Consider the following 18809-nt stretch of genomic DNA (forward strand, 5'->3'; position numbering starts at 1 on the left):
ACCTGTTGGAGCCTTTGTTTCTCAGGGATGAAAGTACTCATTTGGAGGAGCCTTCGAAATGGAACATCCTCATTGCGCCATCGACACAATCGGTCTTCAAATGCAGCCTCTGAAGGATGCAAGTCCTGAATTGAGACACAGCATATGGGATACTTTGCTCTCTCTGAACAGAAAAGTTTACATCACAAGGCAGAGGGTGATCTAGAAGAAGTCTTTCCTGGGGCATAGTTTAGATTTACAAGTCATTCACTGCTTCACTCTTTGTCACAATCTTACATTTTCTATCTGCACCACAGCAGCTTTTGCAATATTGTCCCAGAGCGATTTGGTCTGTTGCATGGTAGGAAAATTCTGTTGGCTCTTTATATGAGATTGTTTTACCTCACTCCCGTAAATCTCCAGGCACATTATTCACTTCACGTGAGAGCGGGAAACACTAATAGTGATGGGATAATAACAGGCCTGCTGGTTACCCTAGAAGGTGTCCTGCCACAGGTTCGGGGCCCATAATCCATGGAGGTCTGCTGCTGTGAACGCTGATGGCAAACACATTTACCGTAGCCACCCTTAGTGATCCCAAATTTGTCTAAATTATAGTGTGAGCGGGAGCGGAAGAAGAGGGCAGGGGTTTGTGGGGGGAGCAGGGTGTATTTGGGAAGTGGAAAGGGGTGAGGAGGGGAAGAGGAGGTCAGAAGAGGGGTTGTTTCAAAACCCAGGAAATACCTCAGAGGTGAAACGTGACATAGAGGGAAGACGGAGAGAGGCAATAACAGGAAATCTGAACGACTACTTTAGACACTAAAGGGGGAAAAGAAAGTACGCAAGAAAAGAGAGAAGAGAAAAAGAAAAACAGGAGCGTGCCTGTGCCCTTAAAAGGTTCGGCAGAGGAGGTGTGCGCCTCAACGTGAATTCTGGGTCCACAGCGGTTTATGTGGGAAGAGATTTCTGGTAAGTGTTGATAAAGAGGCTTGGTTGGAAATGACAGAGGAGATGTGAGGGGGTGGCATTTTTTTTAATGCTCCCAGTAAAGCTTCAGTGAGACAGATCCAAGCCAGAAAGAAAACAACACTCTTAACTGATGGGCCTGCACCAACAGAGAGCAAATAGATAACACGATGGAGTCTGATGTAACCAAAATATAAATTATCTGCTGTTATGTAAAAGGGCCTTGCCTCTTACAGATCATTGATTTGACATTTTAACATGACATTACAACACGTGGTGTTTCATTGATCGCTATAGAGATATACAGTTTGGATCTCTTCTTTGAAATGATTATGACCTGACTAGCTGTTGGTCCATTCTGACAGGAAAGGTTGTCCTAAGAATGGATGGATAGGATGGTTGGTTGGTTGATTGGTTGGTAGCAGCCAGGTTGGTAGGTAGTTAGGTAGGTAGGTAGGTAGGTAGTTAGGCTGGCTGGCTGGCTGGTAGGCAGGCAGGCAGCCAGGTTGGTAGGTAGGTAGGTTTACTTAATTGATCCCAAAATGGTAAATCACTCTCTTAAAACAGCATGTACATAACACACTATACAAAATATTAAACAAATATGCAAGATAAAAGCAACAAAAAAAAAGGTGAGCAAGCAAGGAGTGGTTTTGTTTTGTAATACCATTAAAGGAGTAATACCCAAACTCCCACCATGAGTTAGAACATGTGGAGGTGGACACATGTATATCCGGGAAATGTTGGTTTAACTCTGGTCTGAAACAACGCAACTTAGGCCTCAGGGAGAGTTGCTGAACCCAGATTAAACCCAGTGATGTCAGTGCTGCAAAACAAAAATACACCTCCACTGAATCCTTACGGGACTTTCGCATCCCACTCATCCATGACGAGGTTTTTACTGTGACAACTTTGAGTTCCCCCATCAGGCTTGCCTCAGGCTCATTTTAATGGGCTGCACTGAAAGGCACTGTTGTGTTGTGTTGCACTGCATGAGGAGTGGAAGCCACAAAAAAAGAGCAATGAAAATGGATATGAAATTGATTGACGGACTGACTGATTCATATTTTGTTGACAATTGTCATTGTCAACTATTAAGACAGGAAAAACAAAGGACAAATACATTTTACACAGAATTGTCCAATTGGGATTTAGGATTAAGTTCAACTGGTGCATAAAACAGTGCTTTGATTCATATTCACTGCTCAAAACATTTTAGTCAGACACAATGTTATAAAATGTGATTGTGGTAGGCTGAGTCATGCAGTTTCTCAAGGGTTTGGCCTACAGTGTGTGTGGAGATTTTCTTTTGGTGGAGCAGTTTTGACTTTGAAGTTGTGGACAATCACTTAAATTAAAAAAAGCGTTTAAAACGCACAAGTAATTGGATTCATGTAAAGCTGGTTTGATTCAAACTGTTAATTTGGCATAATCTGATTACTTCTCATTTGGGCCCACTACAAGGTAAGATCTGGGACTTGAAAGTGAAGCCAATGCAGAAGTGTCTAAAATGTGTATTCTCTTGAATGACCAGCAGAGGCCAACTCTACTAGTTGTAAAAAGACGTCAGTTCTCATTTGTTTTAAACGTCAGTAGACAATTCCTAAGGAGTCTCAATTGCTAATTTCAAGTCTACTTCAACACAACATGATTTTGGAAATTCTGACCCCATTTCGTTTAAATTTGACGATAAAGCACAGTCTGAATTTGGGCATGAATGCTGTTGTGATTGAAAGGTAATACTGTCCAATGGTATGCGGGTGTGTACAAAAGCTTTTGGTCAGTCCCACCATAGATATCATATATAAACACTAGATGTCTCGGCCGCGTTGCCGGCCAACCGAGTCGAACGTCACCACATGGCGGCCATCTTGCCAGGGCGGCTCGCTCACCCATAACATTGTGTTGTAGTGGTGCGTACTTTTTAAATAACCATAACTTGCTCAATTATCAAACAATTTTTAAACTGTTTGGTTTGTTATAAACGTCAGAGATGTAGTTATGACACTGCATAAATTATAAAAATGTTTTAGAAAAATAACATAATTATTAAGTGTGCAGTGTCATAACTACACTACTACATGTTTATAACAAACCAAACAGTTTAAAGTACGCACCACTACAACACACTGTTATGGGTGAGCGAGCCGCCCTGGCAAGATGGCCGCCATGTGGTGACGTTCGACTCCATTGGCCGAGACATCTAGCCATATATATGTCTATGAGTCCCACCTCCTGCTCCTCTAACTATAATTATTCTGGATTCAGAAAAACAAGATGGCGCTTGTGAAACAATTCATGTCAGTTTGATCTTGTAATGATGAGAAGTCGACTGTAGTAAACAACACAGGGCAGGTGATTATCACAGCAGCACTGTCTCAGATGAAATGCCAATCAAGTTTATCTAATCAGATGACAATTTACCACTCTGCTTTTCAATCATCTACACTAACATTTTCATCTCTTCCAGTTATTAATTGTTATAGGGGTGTTAAGGGCCACGAGTTGTGAATGAAGAATGTTAGACTGAGGAAAGGAGGAAACATGGCTCAGTTGTTCATTATATGACAAATGTTTTCATCATATTGGTTTTAAATTAATCGTATAACATCATAATTGATCACTCAAATTTTCATTATAAATTTATTTTACTGCTTCATTTGTCTTTTCACAAACATTTTTTGTCGCCTCTATTTATTGTTATTGCTCGCACTGCGCTGAGGGAGCTGAGAATAAATGCACCACCTGTGTTTTGTGTTATTTTCTTCCTGCTGACAGGATAGTGCAGGAGCAGTGCTGTGTGACAGTGCTCGAGGATAACATGTGCACCACTGGTATCAACGTGGCCAAAGACCAAGGATCCTGTGACTCTTTATTCAGCAGCACCTGCGAGACCAAGACGACAAAGGTCTGTTGTGTTTTTGTGTGTGTGTGTCTTTCTAACATTAAACACTATAAACACAAACAACAAGATGGATTAAAACTGCTGTTTGCACCAAAACCCCCTCCTCCACTCAATCAATGCACACTCCTCTGCTGGACAGCTAGATTGGAGGCAAATGATTGATGATCTGAATGTGTTTTTCTGTGCACGTATGTGTGTGTCTGTGTGTGCGTGTGTGCCAGGAGCAGGATGAGGCATGTCACTCCACGGCAGAATGGAGCTTGTTGCTGTCAGATGGATTATAAATCCAGACTCTTGAATCTTCCCCAGGCTCAGAAAGCACTTTTTTGGCCTTTCTTTGCTTTTTTTCCCTTTTTCTAATAATCCCCTCTGTGTGCCTCTTTATTTTCACAACACGCAGCACATCTCCACATCTTGGAGATAAATGTTTAATGAAATGTGGAGAGGCAATGAGACAAGTTGGTGCGTTTTCTTGACAGGATGAGGTAATTGTCAGCGGGGGCAGCCTGTAAAGTGCAGATAATGGCTCATAAACAAGCTCAGGTAAGGAGAGTATAACAAAGGGTTTATAGAAAAGAAGGAGACAGTTCCCCCATCGTGTATATAATTATATTATATAACTCATTACATCATATTAAAAATATATATTCTCTACCTAGTCCTCAATGGGCTTCTTTCTCCCCAATAGGAGATTTTATCATCTTACAAAATGTAATAAATCCCTAGAAATATTCAACATTTTAGGAAATGTATATATAGTTTGCTCCCTTGTCAAGAGTTAAATAAGTCTGTGCCATACCTGGGGAACTGAAGATGGTAAGCTTAGTTGAACGCAGGCTTTAGACTGGAAGCAGAGAGAAGCAGTATGTCTGTATAGAATTTACCAGCACAAAACTTAAGTATACAAACTACAACCTGATTTTACTGGACATGGATTTTAAAGAAGACTTTGCAATGCAGGCCAAGAAATAGTCAGGCCAGTATGTAGGCTAAAGCAAATAGGGTGAATGCGTTAGAATGTAAGTTTTTGTCGCAAGATTGTTGGCCACTTGGGGGCAGTGTAAACACTTAATGGTATGGCCACCTTGTTAGCAAACATTTAGCTATTTACTCATCCAGCTGATACAGGGCAGCATTAACATTGGATGAATGAAATCAAAAAGAATCAAAGTCCACTACCTATTTTTCTTTTTAGCTGTTTCCACATAAAGTATTTGGCTGAAGAAGGTTCACCTGTCTGCAGGAGTGAGGCTGGAGAACCAAACCAATGACCTTATACATAGATGCAACAACTCTGTAGGGCTGAGGGGAATCAGCACAGTCACTAAGTCAAAACCTTTCATATTATACATGGTTAGTTGCATTATGAAAACATTGACTATAGATTTTAAATTCTAGGGTTTTTTCACACTTTTAAATGTATTTTTGTTGCATACCTCTGTATTTCATCTAGTACTCTAAGCTTGACAAGTCCTGATTCAGTAAACTATGTAATTATAGTTGATGAATGATAGGACAGCTTTGTGTCTGTTGGCACATTTGTTGTTGGCACAGTACTGAACATGTCTATCACTGGACTTTATCCAGCTATTTGGATATATTTTTTTACTGCACCTAAGATGGCATCAAGGCCACAGACACACACACGCCCACACATACACACACACACACACACACAGAGTCGCAGTTCAAACTCGATCTTTGTGTGGCATGTGTTCAGTCTTGCAATCACTGCAATTACAACACACTCACACCACAGACTGTCAGATTTCACTTAATATACTCTCATTGCCCAAAGTGAAACAACACACCCATTCTCCACACTCTGCACCGCACAACCCCCACCCCCCCCTCTCCTGACATTACCGGGCTGCTGTAATGATTGATTGAGCGAGCCTCAGCCAGAGGGGATGACGATCATCTCATTACTGTTTGCCTGTCTGTCTTTGTTAGTGACTTTCTGCCGATCTCGCCTGTCCGTCCGTCTGTCCATCTGCCTGAAGCCTGTCAGGTGTCTTATCATTCAGCTTGAGTGTCTGTCTGAATCACCTCATCCTCATTCATCATGCTAGAAGTCTACACGTCTAACTACAGTATTGTACCAAAATCTCATCCCACAATTTTTTTCCCCGTCTACATTTTGGCTTTCACTTACCCTGCTACATCAGTTTTGGATTGAGTTTTTTTTTCCCTTCTTTCTGTTTTTTTTTTACATTTTTTAAACGCACCTGTCTGTGCCCCCATGATGCTAACACAGCATGGGATTTGAATGTTTTCTCTTTTCTGTAGATGTGCTGTGGCTGTTGTCTTCTGGGGAAGACGACCCAGGAGCAGGGCCTACCGTGTGATAACAGCCTGTCTGTGGGCTACCAGTGCGGCCTGGTGTCCCGGGCCTGCTGCATGGAGGGAGCCTCAGAGAACCAGACAGCACCAACAGCACAAACAGAGTGTGGGTGAAAAATAAACTATTGTGCAGATTTTCTCATGTTTGTTTGAAGGAAGGCAGATTATGTGGCTTTGGTATAAAAACAGAATCCGGTAAGAGAAAGCCTGTGCATTAACACATTCACTTTCTCAAAGTATTGGATTCACATAACACATAAGAAAAATGAGATGGAGAAATCAGAGTGCCTCTTGTCTTGTCAAACAAAAGCCCACGCTGTCCCCTGGTGGCTGTATGTGGACATTGCCTTTAACTTTCACTGGAGATCCATCCACTAGCTATAATACTTTGAGAGCTGACATTGGGCGAGAGTTGAGGTAAACCCTGGACCAGTCACACCTATGGACAATCCAGAGTCTCGAATTCACCTGTATGTGTGTGGCTGTCTAATTTATTACTAAGCATTTTGACATGAACATTTGGCTCTTTGACAATGTTTTGCATTATAAGCAAGTTATTTATTATCCATTCAAAAATAAATCCCCGGATTTTTAATTTTAAAAACTTTTTTTTGGATGTAATAAATTTGTGATTTCAAGCTCTATTTATAAAAATTATGTTAAGATGTGGCCGTGTGTATAACCATTCTTTATGTTTCTGTCCAAAAGTACCAAACAAGGATGGAACCAATGAAAATGAAGATAATTCAGTGTTAACCGACCAGTGTGAAGGTACAGTATAATAAACCAAATGGCTATATCTCACATTTACTGTAAATGGCTTAACCTTGCAAATAATGTGATCAGTTATGAGCCTGTTTGTGTTGCTTGTTCAGGGAAATGTGCTCATGTCTGTGTCGGCAACAACACCTGTGCCTGTTTGAAAGGCTACAAACTCAAACCAGATGGGAAGAGCTGTGACGGTAAGACTCTTCTAAGTCATTTTTATATTTGAATAGTCAGACTGCTTAGAGGAGATTTTGATTGGTGTGATAAGGAAATTAGGAGGAGCACAGTTACCATTAATGTTTATAGAATATATGTGCAATATATGATTTACTCCTCTCCTCTCAGATATAAACGAGTGTCTGCTGGGAGCCAGTAACTGTCGGGCAGGACAGCGATGCATCAACAAAGAGGGCTCATTCCGTTGCCAGAGAGAGGTCAGCTGTGGAACTGGCTATGAACTCACTGACAGCAACGACTGCAAGGGTCAGTTTAATGCATTTATTTATTTTTGAATCTAACCTTTATTTAACTTGGTATAAGGGAGACAGAGCAAAGATAGCACTGACAATTTCAAGGTTACAAAATATAAATATACAGCATAACTCAGACAACGACTAATAAAAATAGAGCATGTTACAAACAAACAACAGTTTAGGGATAGTATATACACACTTTAGAGACACTTATCATAGCTTCAGAGAAATACATCAGATTCTGGAGGTTGTTTCATGAACAGGGTGCAAAGTAGAAGAAAGATTCTGTAGTTTTGAATAAATCCTGTGATGTGGTAGCGCAGCACCTAGTGGAGTAAAAACAGGAGTAGCAGTTCAGGAAGTGATGTATATAAATAATGCCCCTATAATCTACAACACAAGTAGCCTGAACAAGCTCAATTGAGGTAGGCCTCGTTTGTGAAGGGACAATATGAACATGGATAATATGCACAAGTTGTGTGTTTGCAGGTTTTCTCAGTGCGTGTTCAATAATAATTCTGCTGTGATGTTGTCATCCAGATATTGACGAGTGCGAGGCTGGCATCCATAACTGTGTCCCGAAGTTTGAGTGCCACAACAGCCAGGGGTCGTTTCGTTGTCTTCCCAAGGTCCAGTGTGGGTTGGGCTACATCCAGGATGCCCTGGGCGAATGCCTTGGTAAAAATTTGCACCTTAACAAATGAAAGTGTAGAGGTGTCACATCCAGAGCTTTGGAGAGATATATCTGCTTTTCATTATCATAACTAGACACTAGAGAGTACAGACCTCCACCAAGGCACAGCAGTCCCCTCAGGAAACCCCATTTAAATTCTCTACATCCAGATTTTGATTTTGATTTACACCAAATTTCACACACTTATTAATATCAGTGACCTAAAAATGATTCTACCTTTTCTTGCAATGCAAAGAAAGTAGTAGTATAATTCTGGATCCAGCCCTGATTTGGAATTGCACCAAAATTTCATGGAAATAGGTTGAGTAGTTGTTGTGTAATTATGCTAACAAGCAACCAAAGCAGACGAAAACATAACATCCATGACGTGGGTGATAGCTCTTTGTGGAATCTACTTCCTCATACGTAACACTGATGAATCAGAGTATTGTCTCTTCATAATTTAACATAATAAATAATAATATTATAACCAATCTGTGTTTTCAGATATCAACGAATGTGTTAGCCACACCAGTCCATGCAACAGAGGACAGGTCTGTTTGAACACACATGGCTCCTACAACTGCCAGAGGAACTCTGTGAACTGTGGTCGGGGGTACCACCTTAACGAAGAGGGCACGCGCTGTGTTGGTACGGCTGTGCAACTTGTCATCCCCAGATACAAAAGCATCATTGTAACCCACCTGTGCACATCATGCATGTATTCTCTGTTGCTTACTGTACATTCCTGTCTGCAGATATAGATGATTGTAAGGGCCCTGAGCAGGTCTGTTCAGGTCATGGTTGTATCAACCTGGTGGGCTCGTACCGCTGTGAGTGTGGGAGTGGCTACATCTTCAACAGCTTCAGCCGCACATGCGAGGGTAAGGAACCAGTAGATCTTGTCTGATGGTTTTTACATTGTAGCTCAGTCCAAAATACATTCTCTGCATGCAAGTGAAACATCCATCCATCCATACCACTTATCCCTCAAGGGTCGGGGGCTGCAGGCAATTGTAAGACAAACACTGTTTACCAATTGTGGTTGCTTAGAATCTGTATAAGACATTTAAGACATTATAAGCACATTTTTACTTGTTTAGGGAGAAAAAGCTCAGGTGCAAATCAAACGTATCACAGAGACAAAATATACCCTGCTCACGTTGTATGTAACCCCATCAGGCAATTATAACGTTTTCATGTTGTTACAATGCAATTTTATAATGTCATCATGAAGTCATTAAAACCATATGAACACAAATGATTGGTTAATCTAAATAAACTCTATATCTTTTTGGTTACATTCCTACCCTATATGATGCCATCCTCTGACTTCATAATGATGTCATGAGGACATCATATTCCTACCATATGAACTCTATCTATAGTCCCATATGATGCAGAGATACCTTGACAAAAGCATTTTCATTCATAGTGAATTCTTCATGATGTTACTCTATATAATCAAGTTTTATTTGTATAGCCCACATTCACAAATAACAATTCGTCTCATGGGGCTTTAACATTGTGTGACATCCTCTGTCCTTAACCCTCAACAAGAGTAAGGAAAAACTACTAAAAACCCTTTTCACAGGTAAAAATATGTAGAAACCTCAGAGAGAGCCACATGTGAGGGATCCCTCTCTCAGGACGGACAGAAGTGCAATAGATGTCAGGTGTAAGAAAACATCATCAGGATTTTTAGCAGCATCCATTAGGCTAAACATTTTTCAATACTATGTGTCAGGCAGTCCCGCTGCAATCACAGTCTCTGGCCAGCAGCAAGACCACGATCCAGCATCAGGATGGGATCCACTATAATCCACAGTCATTGTCCACCGCCGCCAGTTAGAATCCATTATCAGCTGCCGCCTCGGTCGTGGTCCCTCATCATCCGATGCCAACGCGACAAAGGATCCTCCATTACAACGACGATCAGCTGGCACGATACAGAATCCACCGAACTGGATCCACCATTGCGACCTCCGACACGCGATCCACAATCATAATCCATGGTGCGGCCACAGCTGTGGCCCTGCATCCGCGGGCGCTAAGGCACAGAAACTCCGGGAAAAGGGGTCAAGTTAGTAACATGTACTGATCAGATAAGAATTATCTTGATGTGATAAATATGGAGAAAAGGAAGGAGAAGCAGGAAAGAGAAGCTCCGTGTGTCTTGTGTCATAAATTCCCTGTGCGTCTTAGCATCATCAGGGGTTTTTGCCATTTAATCAAATTTGGAACATCGCACAAATTAGCTCTAACTATAAGCTTTATAAATCACTTGATGATGATGATGATAATGTCACATGATCAGGAACTCTTTTCGGATTAAATCTAATCCCTGGATTGTCTCTCTATCATTTCTGGATATATTGTGGTCTTATTAGACCATATTGACATTGATGAAAGAGGAATCAACTCTCAAATTTGATCATCTAGTGCTACTGTTACAAATTCCCACTCCTGGAGCCAAGTGCAACACAGCAAACACAGGAGCAGGATAAAAAGGTTTTATTGTCAAAAAAAACAGGTAAGTTAGGTGAGGAGGGAGCTGGTAAGTAAGCGAAGTTGGTGGATGATCAGAGGTGAAGGCAGTTTGATTTGGCTGGTGAGGCAGTGGTCAGCAAAACACACAAGGCTGGACTGGAGACTGATGAGCCATGAGCCACACACATACACAACATAGAGACAGTCGAGAAAGATCAGAGAGACACAAGGGGAAACACAGGGAAACGTGGTCAAAGTAAGTCCCAGATATTCCCATGTTCCCACCAATTTGGTTTGCTGCACACACATACACACACACTCCACTCCATTAATTACCAAATCAAACCATGTCAGTTTGTCAAAGCCAGAGCTCGTCTGAATGGAATGCATCCAGCCGTCATTAACATTATTAACTCTACCTGTGCTTTTCTTGTTTCGACAAGTCTAAATGTGTGCCAGAGAAAAATTATCTTTTTTACCATTTCATGAATTGGCTGTGGGGTGTTTTCCACTTTGTGTTCCAGATATTAATGAATGCAGGCACTACCCAGGCCGCCTGTGTGCTCACAAGTGTGAGAACAGTCTGGGGTCCTACAAGTGCAGCTGCACGACAGGGTTCAAGCTCTCCGCCGACGGCAGGAATTGTGACGGTAAGTCATACTCAGATAGGGATGATTGCAACAGTTTACATACAGCATGTGCTCTGCATAGTGTACATATTGACAGTGTTACACCAAATGTAGGAAATGAGGTGGATGTGTGGGTCAGCATGTAAGGTAGTTTGATTATTTGCCCCTGTCCACATTTTGAAGTGTCCGTAAGTAGCACACATAAACTCCAATTGCTCTTGGAGTGTGTTAAAGATACATAGTGTTTTGAACCAAAAAATCCTCCAGAAATTAATTTACCTGTCTGTGATGTCTCAGTTGTGCATGATATAAAGTTATTTACGTTAGAATTAGTCTCCTGGAATCGTATGCATGGCACAAGGCTGTTTCGTGGCCCGCTTTGCAAATTAACCATGTGCAGGAGTGAGCCCTGTGTGTTTACCTGTTACCTACAAGTGAGTGTACTGTACTGTTTCAAAATAAAAAAAACATTTTAGTTTGTTACACTTGGAAAAACACATCCTCTTGTATCCTCCCCCATCTGTTCAGTGTAAGCACATCCTCAGGAACCAGCTCACATCCAAACTAAGTGTGTAACTGTGAATGCAACTGTTTATTTTGTACATATTCCTAAGGACAGGTGCAGTTGTTTCCAGAAGTTCATATTGCTCTGTGATAACCTTTTCTCTAGATCTGAATGAATGTGAGAGCAACCCATGCAGTCAAGAGTGTGCCAACGTGTATGGCTCGTACCAGTGTTACTGTCGCCGTGGATACCAGCTCAGTGACATCGATGGCATCACTTGCGAAGGTAAAGTGGAAGCATTTTATCAGGTACCTAGATGAATACGATTCTGGAAGTGCAGCAGGTTTTCTTGTGAGTAGTTCCATAGGTTTTGAGCTAGCTGCTACTATGTGTCGATATATACACTGTGATTTATCATCAACCAACGATTGCCTGTTTCACCAGCAGTGACCATGCCGCAAAAGTCTAATAAAGGATTTTACTGGGATTGATGAGTTCGGTATGGTGGAAAGATGAATTGATGTCGAGGGAAGGGTCGAGGGAAATTGAGAGTGGGGATGAGCAGAGGCAGGGATGAGGTTAGAGGTGGATGAATAGATGAAAGGAAGGGAAAGGATGAATTGAGAAATCTGACACAAACAGAACCTGATGGGTCCACCAGGTATATGTGGGCTTGACAGGTATTAAAAGGTGTGGTCAACCTAAGTTCACTATTTTTACCTCCTTTATTTAAGGTTGTATTGTTTTCTCTGGTATAACTTGTATTTATTTATTTCTGTAACCTCTCTAGACATTGATGAGTGCGCTCTGCCCACTGGAGGTCATATCTGCTCCTATCGCTGTCACAACACCCCAGGCAGCTTCCACTGTTCCTGTCCCGTCACTGGCTATACCCTGGCACTCAACGGGCGCAGCTGTCAGGGTGAGCTGTCTTTAACGTAACGCTGGACGTGATGGCTGCAGTCTTACTGTGTGTCATTTTTATGAATGTTTCCAAATAACATTTGGGTGTTTTTCTCTCGTCAGATATTGACGAATGCGCGGCGGGAACTCACACATGTGTGGAGAACGAGAGCTGCTTTAATGTGCAGGGAGGATTCAGATGCTTGTCCTTCGAGTGTCCAAACAACTACCGGCGTGCTGGAGAAACGTGAGTCAACCTGAATTCTGTGTCTGTTGCATAGGACACAACTTTGAATTTATCGCTTGCTGGGGAATTAATGTGTGTTATTTAAAGGAATCAAGTTAATAGACACACAAAAACTCACAGAGCAAGATCCATGTCTGTATGGTCACCATGGTAACAGCTCTGAGTACAGGGATAATTCAATCAGGCTGTTTATTCATACTTATGGGTCAAGGCGCTGCATGTCATGCTGGAATGACTTCAGGAAAGATTATCGGCTGTAGCATGATTTGTTTTTTTAGAATGATGCATATTGATATTTATCCAGCCTCTATTTTGGCTCATATTCAGTAGAGGCTGGGATGCCCAGCCTTGTTTGGAGGCACCAGTGATAGATAGTCTTGCATGATCCCACAGAGGGCACCATGACTGGCCTGTATGGCTGCTGAGACTGATGTCCCCTCCACTGCATGCCATGCACGGCAAATGAAACTTACACCCGGTCTCTCTTTCTCTCTTTCTCCCTGTGCCTGTGTTGTTCTGTCTCGTCCTGCCCCTGCCTCCCCCCCACCCCCTTTTCTTTTTGCAGTCGATGTGAACGCTTGCTTTGCAATGAGTCTGTCGAGTGCCTGGCCATGCCGCTGAGAATAACCTACTACTACCTCACGTTCCCCACCAACATTCCCGTCTTCACCAACATCTTCCGCATGGGCCCCTCTAACACTGTCCCCAGCGATGACATCGGGATCGGTATCACCGCTGGCAACGAGGACGGTTTCTTCAAGACGGAGCAGGTGCCCTCCGGCGGCGTAATGTCGGTGGCGAAGCTCATCAGCAAGCCGCATGACTTTTATCTGTCCCTGGAGCTGAGGCTACGTCGCTACGGCACAAACAGCACGTACCTGGCCAAAGTGCTGGTGTTTGTTACCCAGGAGGAGCCCAGAGTACCTTACAACCCCCTACTAGAGTAGACATGGGTGTTAAACAGGGATAAACCTGTTGCTACACTCTTCAAAAAGATGTGTCATTTTGAAATGGATTGTCTCATGCAGAAAAACGCAGGTTTATCCTCAATTTAAGACATGCAAAATTAACATATGGTATATTGATTGCTTAGCAAGGTGATACAGTCTAGGCTATATTGTAACATATACTTGATGGCAGAAATATACTGTATGCAGTTAAATATAAAACATCTGATTTCCAATTAGTGATAAGTAATTACCTTTATAATTCACCATCACTCGATTCTCTCATTCATGGATTTATTCCATTTCAGACAGACAACTCAGTTTGAAATGTTAATTGCAGCAGCAGCACATAGAGTTTGGCATCACGGCTCCGACTTCATCACTTCCCATATATGATGACATAGCTATAATGGAGAGGGATAAGCAAATATATATAACCCCCATGTCAGAGCCTACAGGTGGAAGCTAGGGTGGTGAAGGGGCTGATACGACAGGCAGTGATAAGCAGATGTATACAGATCTAGTAAGTATAATCTCCACTGATGTCCTAATTAAGCTCAAACTGTCTAAAAGCCCCTATATTTCTTCTTATTATGTTGTCACCTTTAAATCAACAATTTTATTCAACAATATGAAAACGTGGATTTTGAGAATATAGTATTCACTTTCTTCATCTAGATTTAGATTTAAAAACAACACTCTCATGTCTTTAATGTGAGTATGAAGCTACCACCAGCAGCTGGATAAACTAGCTTAGCATGAAGACTCTTAACAACAAACTAAATCCACCTACTAGCTCCTCCGTAGCTCTATGATGAATATATCTAATTTTATCAAATCAAAAACCAAAGAGTAAAATCAACATCTGATTTGTTCTTTGGATCTGTTATTTGGGTTGTTTGTAGTTCAGATTATTTCTTTAATGTTCACAGCAACTCCCCGTAGTCCTCAAAACTAAATTTTATGCAAAGAAATTCCGAGCCCCCCCCCTGAAATTAAAACAAATATGAATTGATCCTTATGAAACTTAAATTTAAGATGACACATCATTTTTAAGAGTGCATATACAATTCAATAAATTCATAAAATCTGATTTTTTTATTAATGTAGTATTTTACATAATCAACTTTTTTAACACTAGACTTAAGGAGCCTTATACAGTAGTTAAAAATGAAGCCGAATTGAATGTATTCTGGAGGTAAGGCACCATGATGGCCGCTAGGTGGAGTTCTAGGGCAGGGTAACTTTTACAATGGTACCGACCTAAGTCTGCCGACAACTGAGTGTAATTTGATGATGGTTGCAGTATTTTATGGTTTATGTGCTGGATGAACAGTTTTCTATTAAAATTTAAATTGAAATAACACATGTTCCAGTCAAATCCAGTCCTTGATAATGGTTCATTCTGGGGTTTAATCAAATACAGCAAAGGCAATCAGCTGGAATGTGAGGCGACGCATAGATGTAGACATGAAGACTGCCCCTCATAGTTTCATGTTACTATTATTCCAACAGCTACAATGATGAGGACGTTTAATGAGTCATGAAAATATCTAGTAATGCATATATTTTAAGTTTTCAACTATGATCCGATTCAAAATATCTGAAGAAAAATACATTCACAAGCTCCTTTAATACACATTGAATACACATACCAATGTTAGACCACAACTGAATTAATAATGATGTAGTCATTAATAGGTTATAAATGTTTCCCAATTAAACATTTCCTGTATCTGTAATGTTTGTACATTAACACCAGCTAAGAAACAAAAAGTAAAATATCCCGCCTATGACATCAGTCAAATATCACTACTTGTAAAGTCCATTAGGTAATTCCACACCTCCAAATTTCAGTCAAAAGCCTTTTTGTGCAGTGATACCACTTTCCAAACGCCACTTACCTTGCACCGCAAATATATCTTTCTTTCTGTCAGTTATTTTTATGCACTTCTCTTTAGCTCTTATTACATTTTGGGCTTAATGTGAAATGCACAGATTTCCACTGCATACTGCGGGTGTAAACCCCAAAGCAGACAGATAATCCAAATGAAGGCTGAGTAAGTGACACACGATGGGATGCAGTGGCAAAGGAGCGGGAAATGTGCACCAGCAAGAGAGAGTATAAATAGTCTGACATGCTGTGAGGCTGCTGCCTGAGGGCTGTGGCTTATAATAACTGTAAATTCAGATGTCCTAGGTTCCTCCTGTCCTGAGCTGTCAGGCCAGTAAGGATGCACTTGGTCCCTAGTGGGGATATCCTTAAAAAAAGAACCTAGTGGCGCGCAGGAGGTTTTTTCCTCCCCCTTGACATTGAGTTATGGGGCTCTGGGCTCTGGCCGGTGGTCTGAACAATTTGTGGTGCAGCAACATCACCGCGCACAGAATGAATGATGCCCTGCAGTGTTTTTGTTGGGGCGTTATCAATGTGCTGACTATAAATAATAATTACCAAAAAAAATAAAAGGCCGTACGCTTGACCAGAGGACTTTCATCCAAAAAGTCTGTTTTTCTTTCTGGTCTGAAAGTATTGGGGTTTTTCTCCTGGGCTGGGCCACGTGAGGCATGGGGAGATGAAGAAGACATCCACATGTGCATGCATGCATGCACCCATACTCACACATACACTTACACAAGCATGTTTGCAGGCACACGGGCATACATGCACAAATGAGCATAAACAAACACATACAGGCATATTTTTCATGTAGATATATGCACATATTAATAAGCACATGGTTCTGTAATTAGATCCACTTGCTCCCCCTTCTTTGAAGTGCCCATCTGTGTGTAAGGGGGCAGTTCACCCTGGGTCATTATCTTCTCGTAAATCTACTCTGTACCTCAACAGAGCTTCCACCTCATCCTCTAGAGTCCTGCTCGAGTCTTTCTGCAGCTCAGGCCGTGGTATTATAAACTAGGAGAACATTTTGTGGGTTTGGCCTGGGCCAAAGCAAAACTTGGACCCACCCGCTAATTGCTAATTACAAGCCCCTACCCAGTGGTGGCTTGACTTTTTGTCAGGGGCTTCTCTCCTCGCTCTCCATGAAAGGAGCCCTGCAACTCAAGCCGGGCCTGGGCTTTCAGCTGCAGCCTATGGGTCCCCTGAGGAGCGCCAGAGATCCACGGCCCATGACTCACAGTGTGGCTACATGGCTGCCATGCACATTTACTGGACTCATACATGGCAACCTGGCAGTTTTCATAACCAAGTTGAACTATGCACTGATTCGTCTCCTTTGTAAAGACCAAACTTGAATTAAACATCTTGGATGTCAAAGTGAAACGCTTTTAAATAGTTTCAAAAGTCTTCTCATGAGCCCAAGTTCCTTGTCGTTTCGAAGACAAACCCTTGATTTACGAGGTTGTTAAATGCCTTACAAACCTCTCAGCAGAGTCTTATGCAGCAGACAGGTAGTGAATAGCGATACTTCAGGTGGCGTTAGCTGTAGGAGCCAGCAGAGGCCCTTCATTCCCTCCAACCTGTCACTGATTAGTCTGTGGAATAAACAAAGCCCTAAATAATAGGATGAGAGCTGCCCTGGGGAAAGGCTGGGGAGTTGTCTAGTCATGTTGCTCACAATTTAAGAGACTGCTAGAACACTCCCTTGCCCCATAAATCCTCCTCAAGAGATTATCTGATGTGAAGCCGGGGATGCTCAGCAAATCCAAATATTTTCCTGAGCAGGTTGTGGATCATTCTCTGTGAGTGCAGTAATTCATTCCCACACAGCTTGAAACAGTGCATCAATGGCAGCGTGAGTCTCCACAAGCTACAAAGTTTGGCTTTGGCACGAGCTTTGGCCATTTTTTGTTGGTTTATTATTCTTCCAAACCACACACATTGTTTTTTGATGTCGACCGCTATATCCAGTATCCATTCTGTCTTGTTGATATATTGTGTGTATAGTGAATGTTGGAGTTGGCCCAAAGAATTCTTGATTAGGCAGCGGGCTGCTCCCAATGATGCCCTGTTATTGTTAGCTTCAGAAACTGAAATCTTTGTATGGACATTACCTAAAGGTCAAAAGCCATTTGTGTATTTGTGTTTTTGTTTTCTGTGTGTATGTTTGTTCTCCCTTTTAGGGCAGCAAGGCTTGAGCGCTCTGACATCATTCGCTGTATAAAGTCCTGTCAGTCCACTGATGTTGCTTGTGTCCTGGACCCTACACTCTCAGTGTCCCACACCATCATCTCCTTGCCAACGTTCAGAGAGTTCACAAAGCCAGAGGGTAGGTACAGGGCAATTTCAAATGATGATACAAAAGTCTTGCTATGATCTAAATGGACAGCAAAAGTGTTGAAAAAGCCATCTATCCATCCATCCAAACATTATCTATGCTGTTTATCCTTTGAGGGTCGCAGGAGCAAGCTGGAGATAATCCCAGTTAACATCGGGCAGGATGTGGGCTACACCCTCGACAGGTCCCCAGCACATAGATTACAAAGACAACCATTTCATTTTTTTAATATACTTCTGTTAACATTTTCTGTAAAGAGTTTGTAGAAAAGATTTATACTACCTTCATATTTGTGGGGTACACAATTATGAATCTTGAGTCAGTCCTGAGTCGTGAGTCAAACTCAATATTTTACGGCAAACAGCCGATATCCAGACCAATACGTCTTCCATTTGAGAAACATTGTTTACAGCCTGACTCAAAACATGAGATGCATAGTCGATTGCTTCTCAATAAAAAAAAAAACAGCGATACATTTTGTAGGTGTTTCAGATCCAGACGACATTTTGGCTAATCTCAATTAACAGCAACCTGCATGAAAAATCTGTTTATAGAGATTAGCAGTGAGATAGATTAGTTTTGCATAAAAAGTGGAACCAGGAGGAAAGAGATAACCTGGCCATTTAAACTGCAAACACAGTTCCTCTGAAGCACACTACCAAACCTTTTAATTCAAGCTAAATTCACGAAAGATAAAGAAGTGATGGTAGGCAGATTTTACTTTTGGACAGAGCCAGGCT

At 41.7% G+C, this 18809-nt stretch overlaps 1 protein-coding gene across 1 annotated transcript in view; it reads left to right on the top strand.

The window, feature by feature from the left end:
- Positions 1-18809, top strand: part of fbln1 (fibulin 1) — a 34473-nt gene that overhangs the window by 4347 nt on the left and 11317 nt on the right. The window contains exons 3-15 of the mRNA XM_061076365.1: positions 3724-3853; positions 6140-6299; positions 6902-6964; positions 7069-7155; positions 7307-7444; positions 7975-8112; positions 8615-8758; positions 8866-8991; positions 11122-11247; positions 11897-12016; positions 12522-12653; positions 12758-12881; positions 17915-18060. Coding sequence (XP_060932348.1) covers positions 3724-3853; positions 6140-6299; positions 6902-6964; positions 7069-7155; positions 7307-7444; positions 7975-8112; positions 8615-8758; positions 8866-8991; positions 11122-11247; positions 11897-12016; positions 12522-12653; positions 12758-12881; positions 17915-18060 — 1634 coding nt within the window. The remainder of the gene's footprint in view (positions 1-3723; positions 3854-6139; positions 6300-6901; positions 6965-7068; positions 7156-7306; positions 7445-7974; positions 8113-8614; positions 8759-8865; positions 8992-11121; positions 11248-11896; positions 12017-12521; positions 12654-12757; positions 12882-17914; positions 18061-18809) is intronic.

Source organism: Limanda limanda, chromosome 8 (genome assembly GCF_963576545.1).
Source record: "Limanda limanda chromosome 8, fLimLim1.1, whole genome shotgun sequence".
NCBI lineage: Eukaryota > Metazoa > Chordata > Actinopteri > Pleuronectiformes > Pleuronectidae > Limanda > Limanda limanda.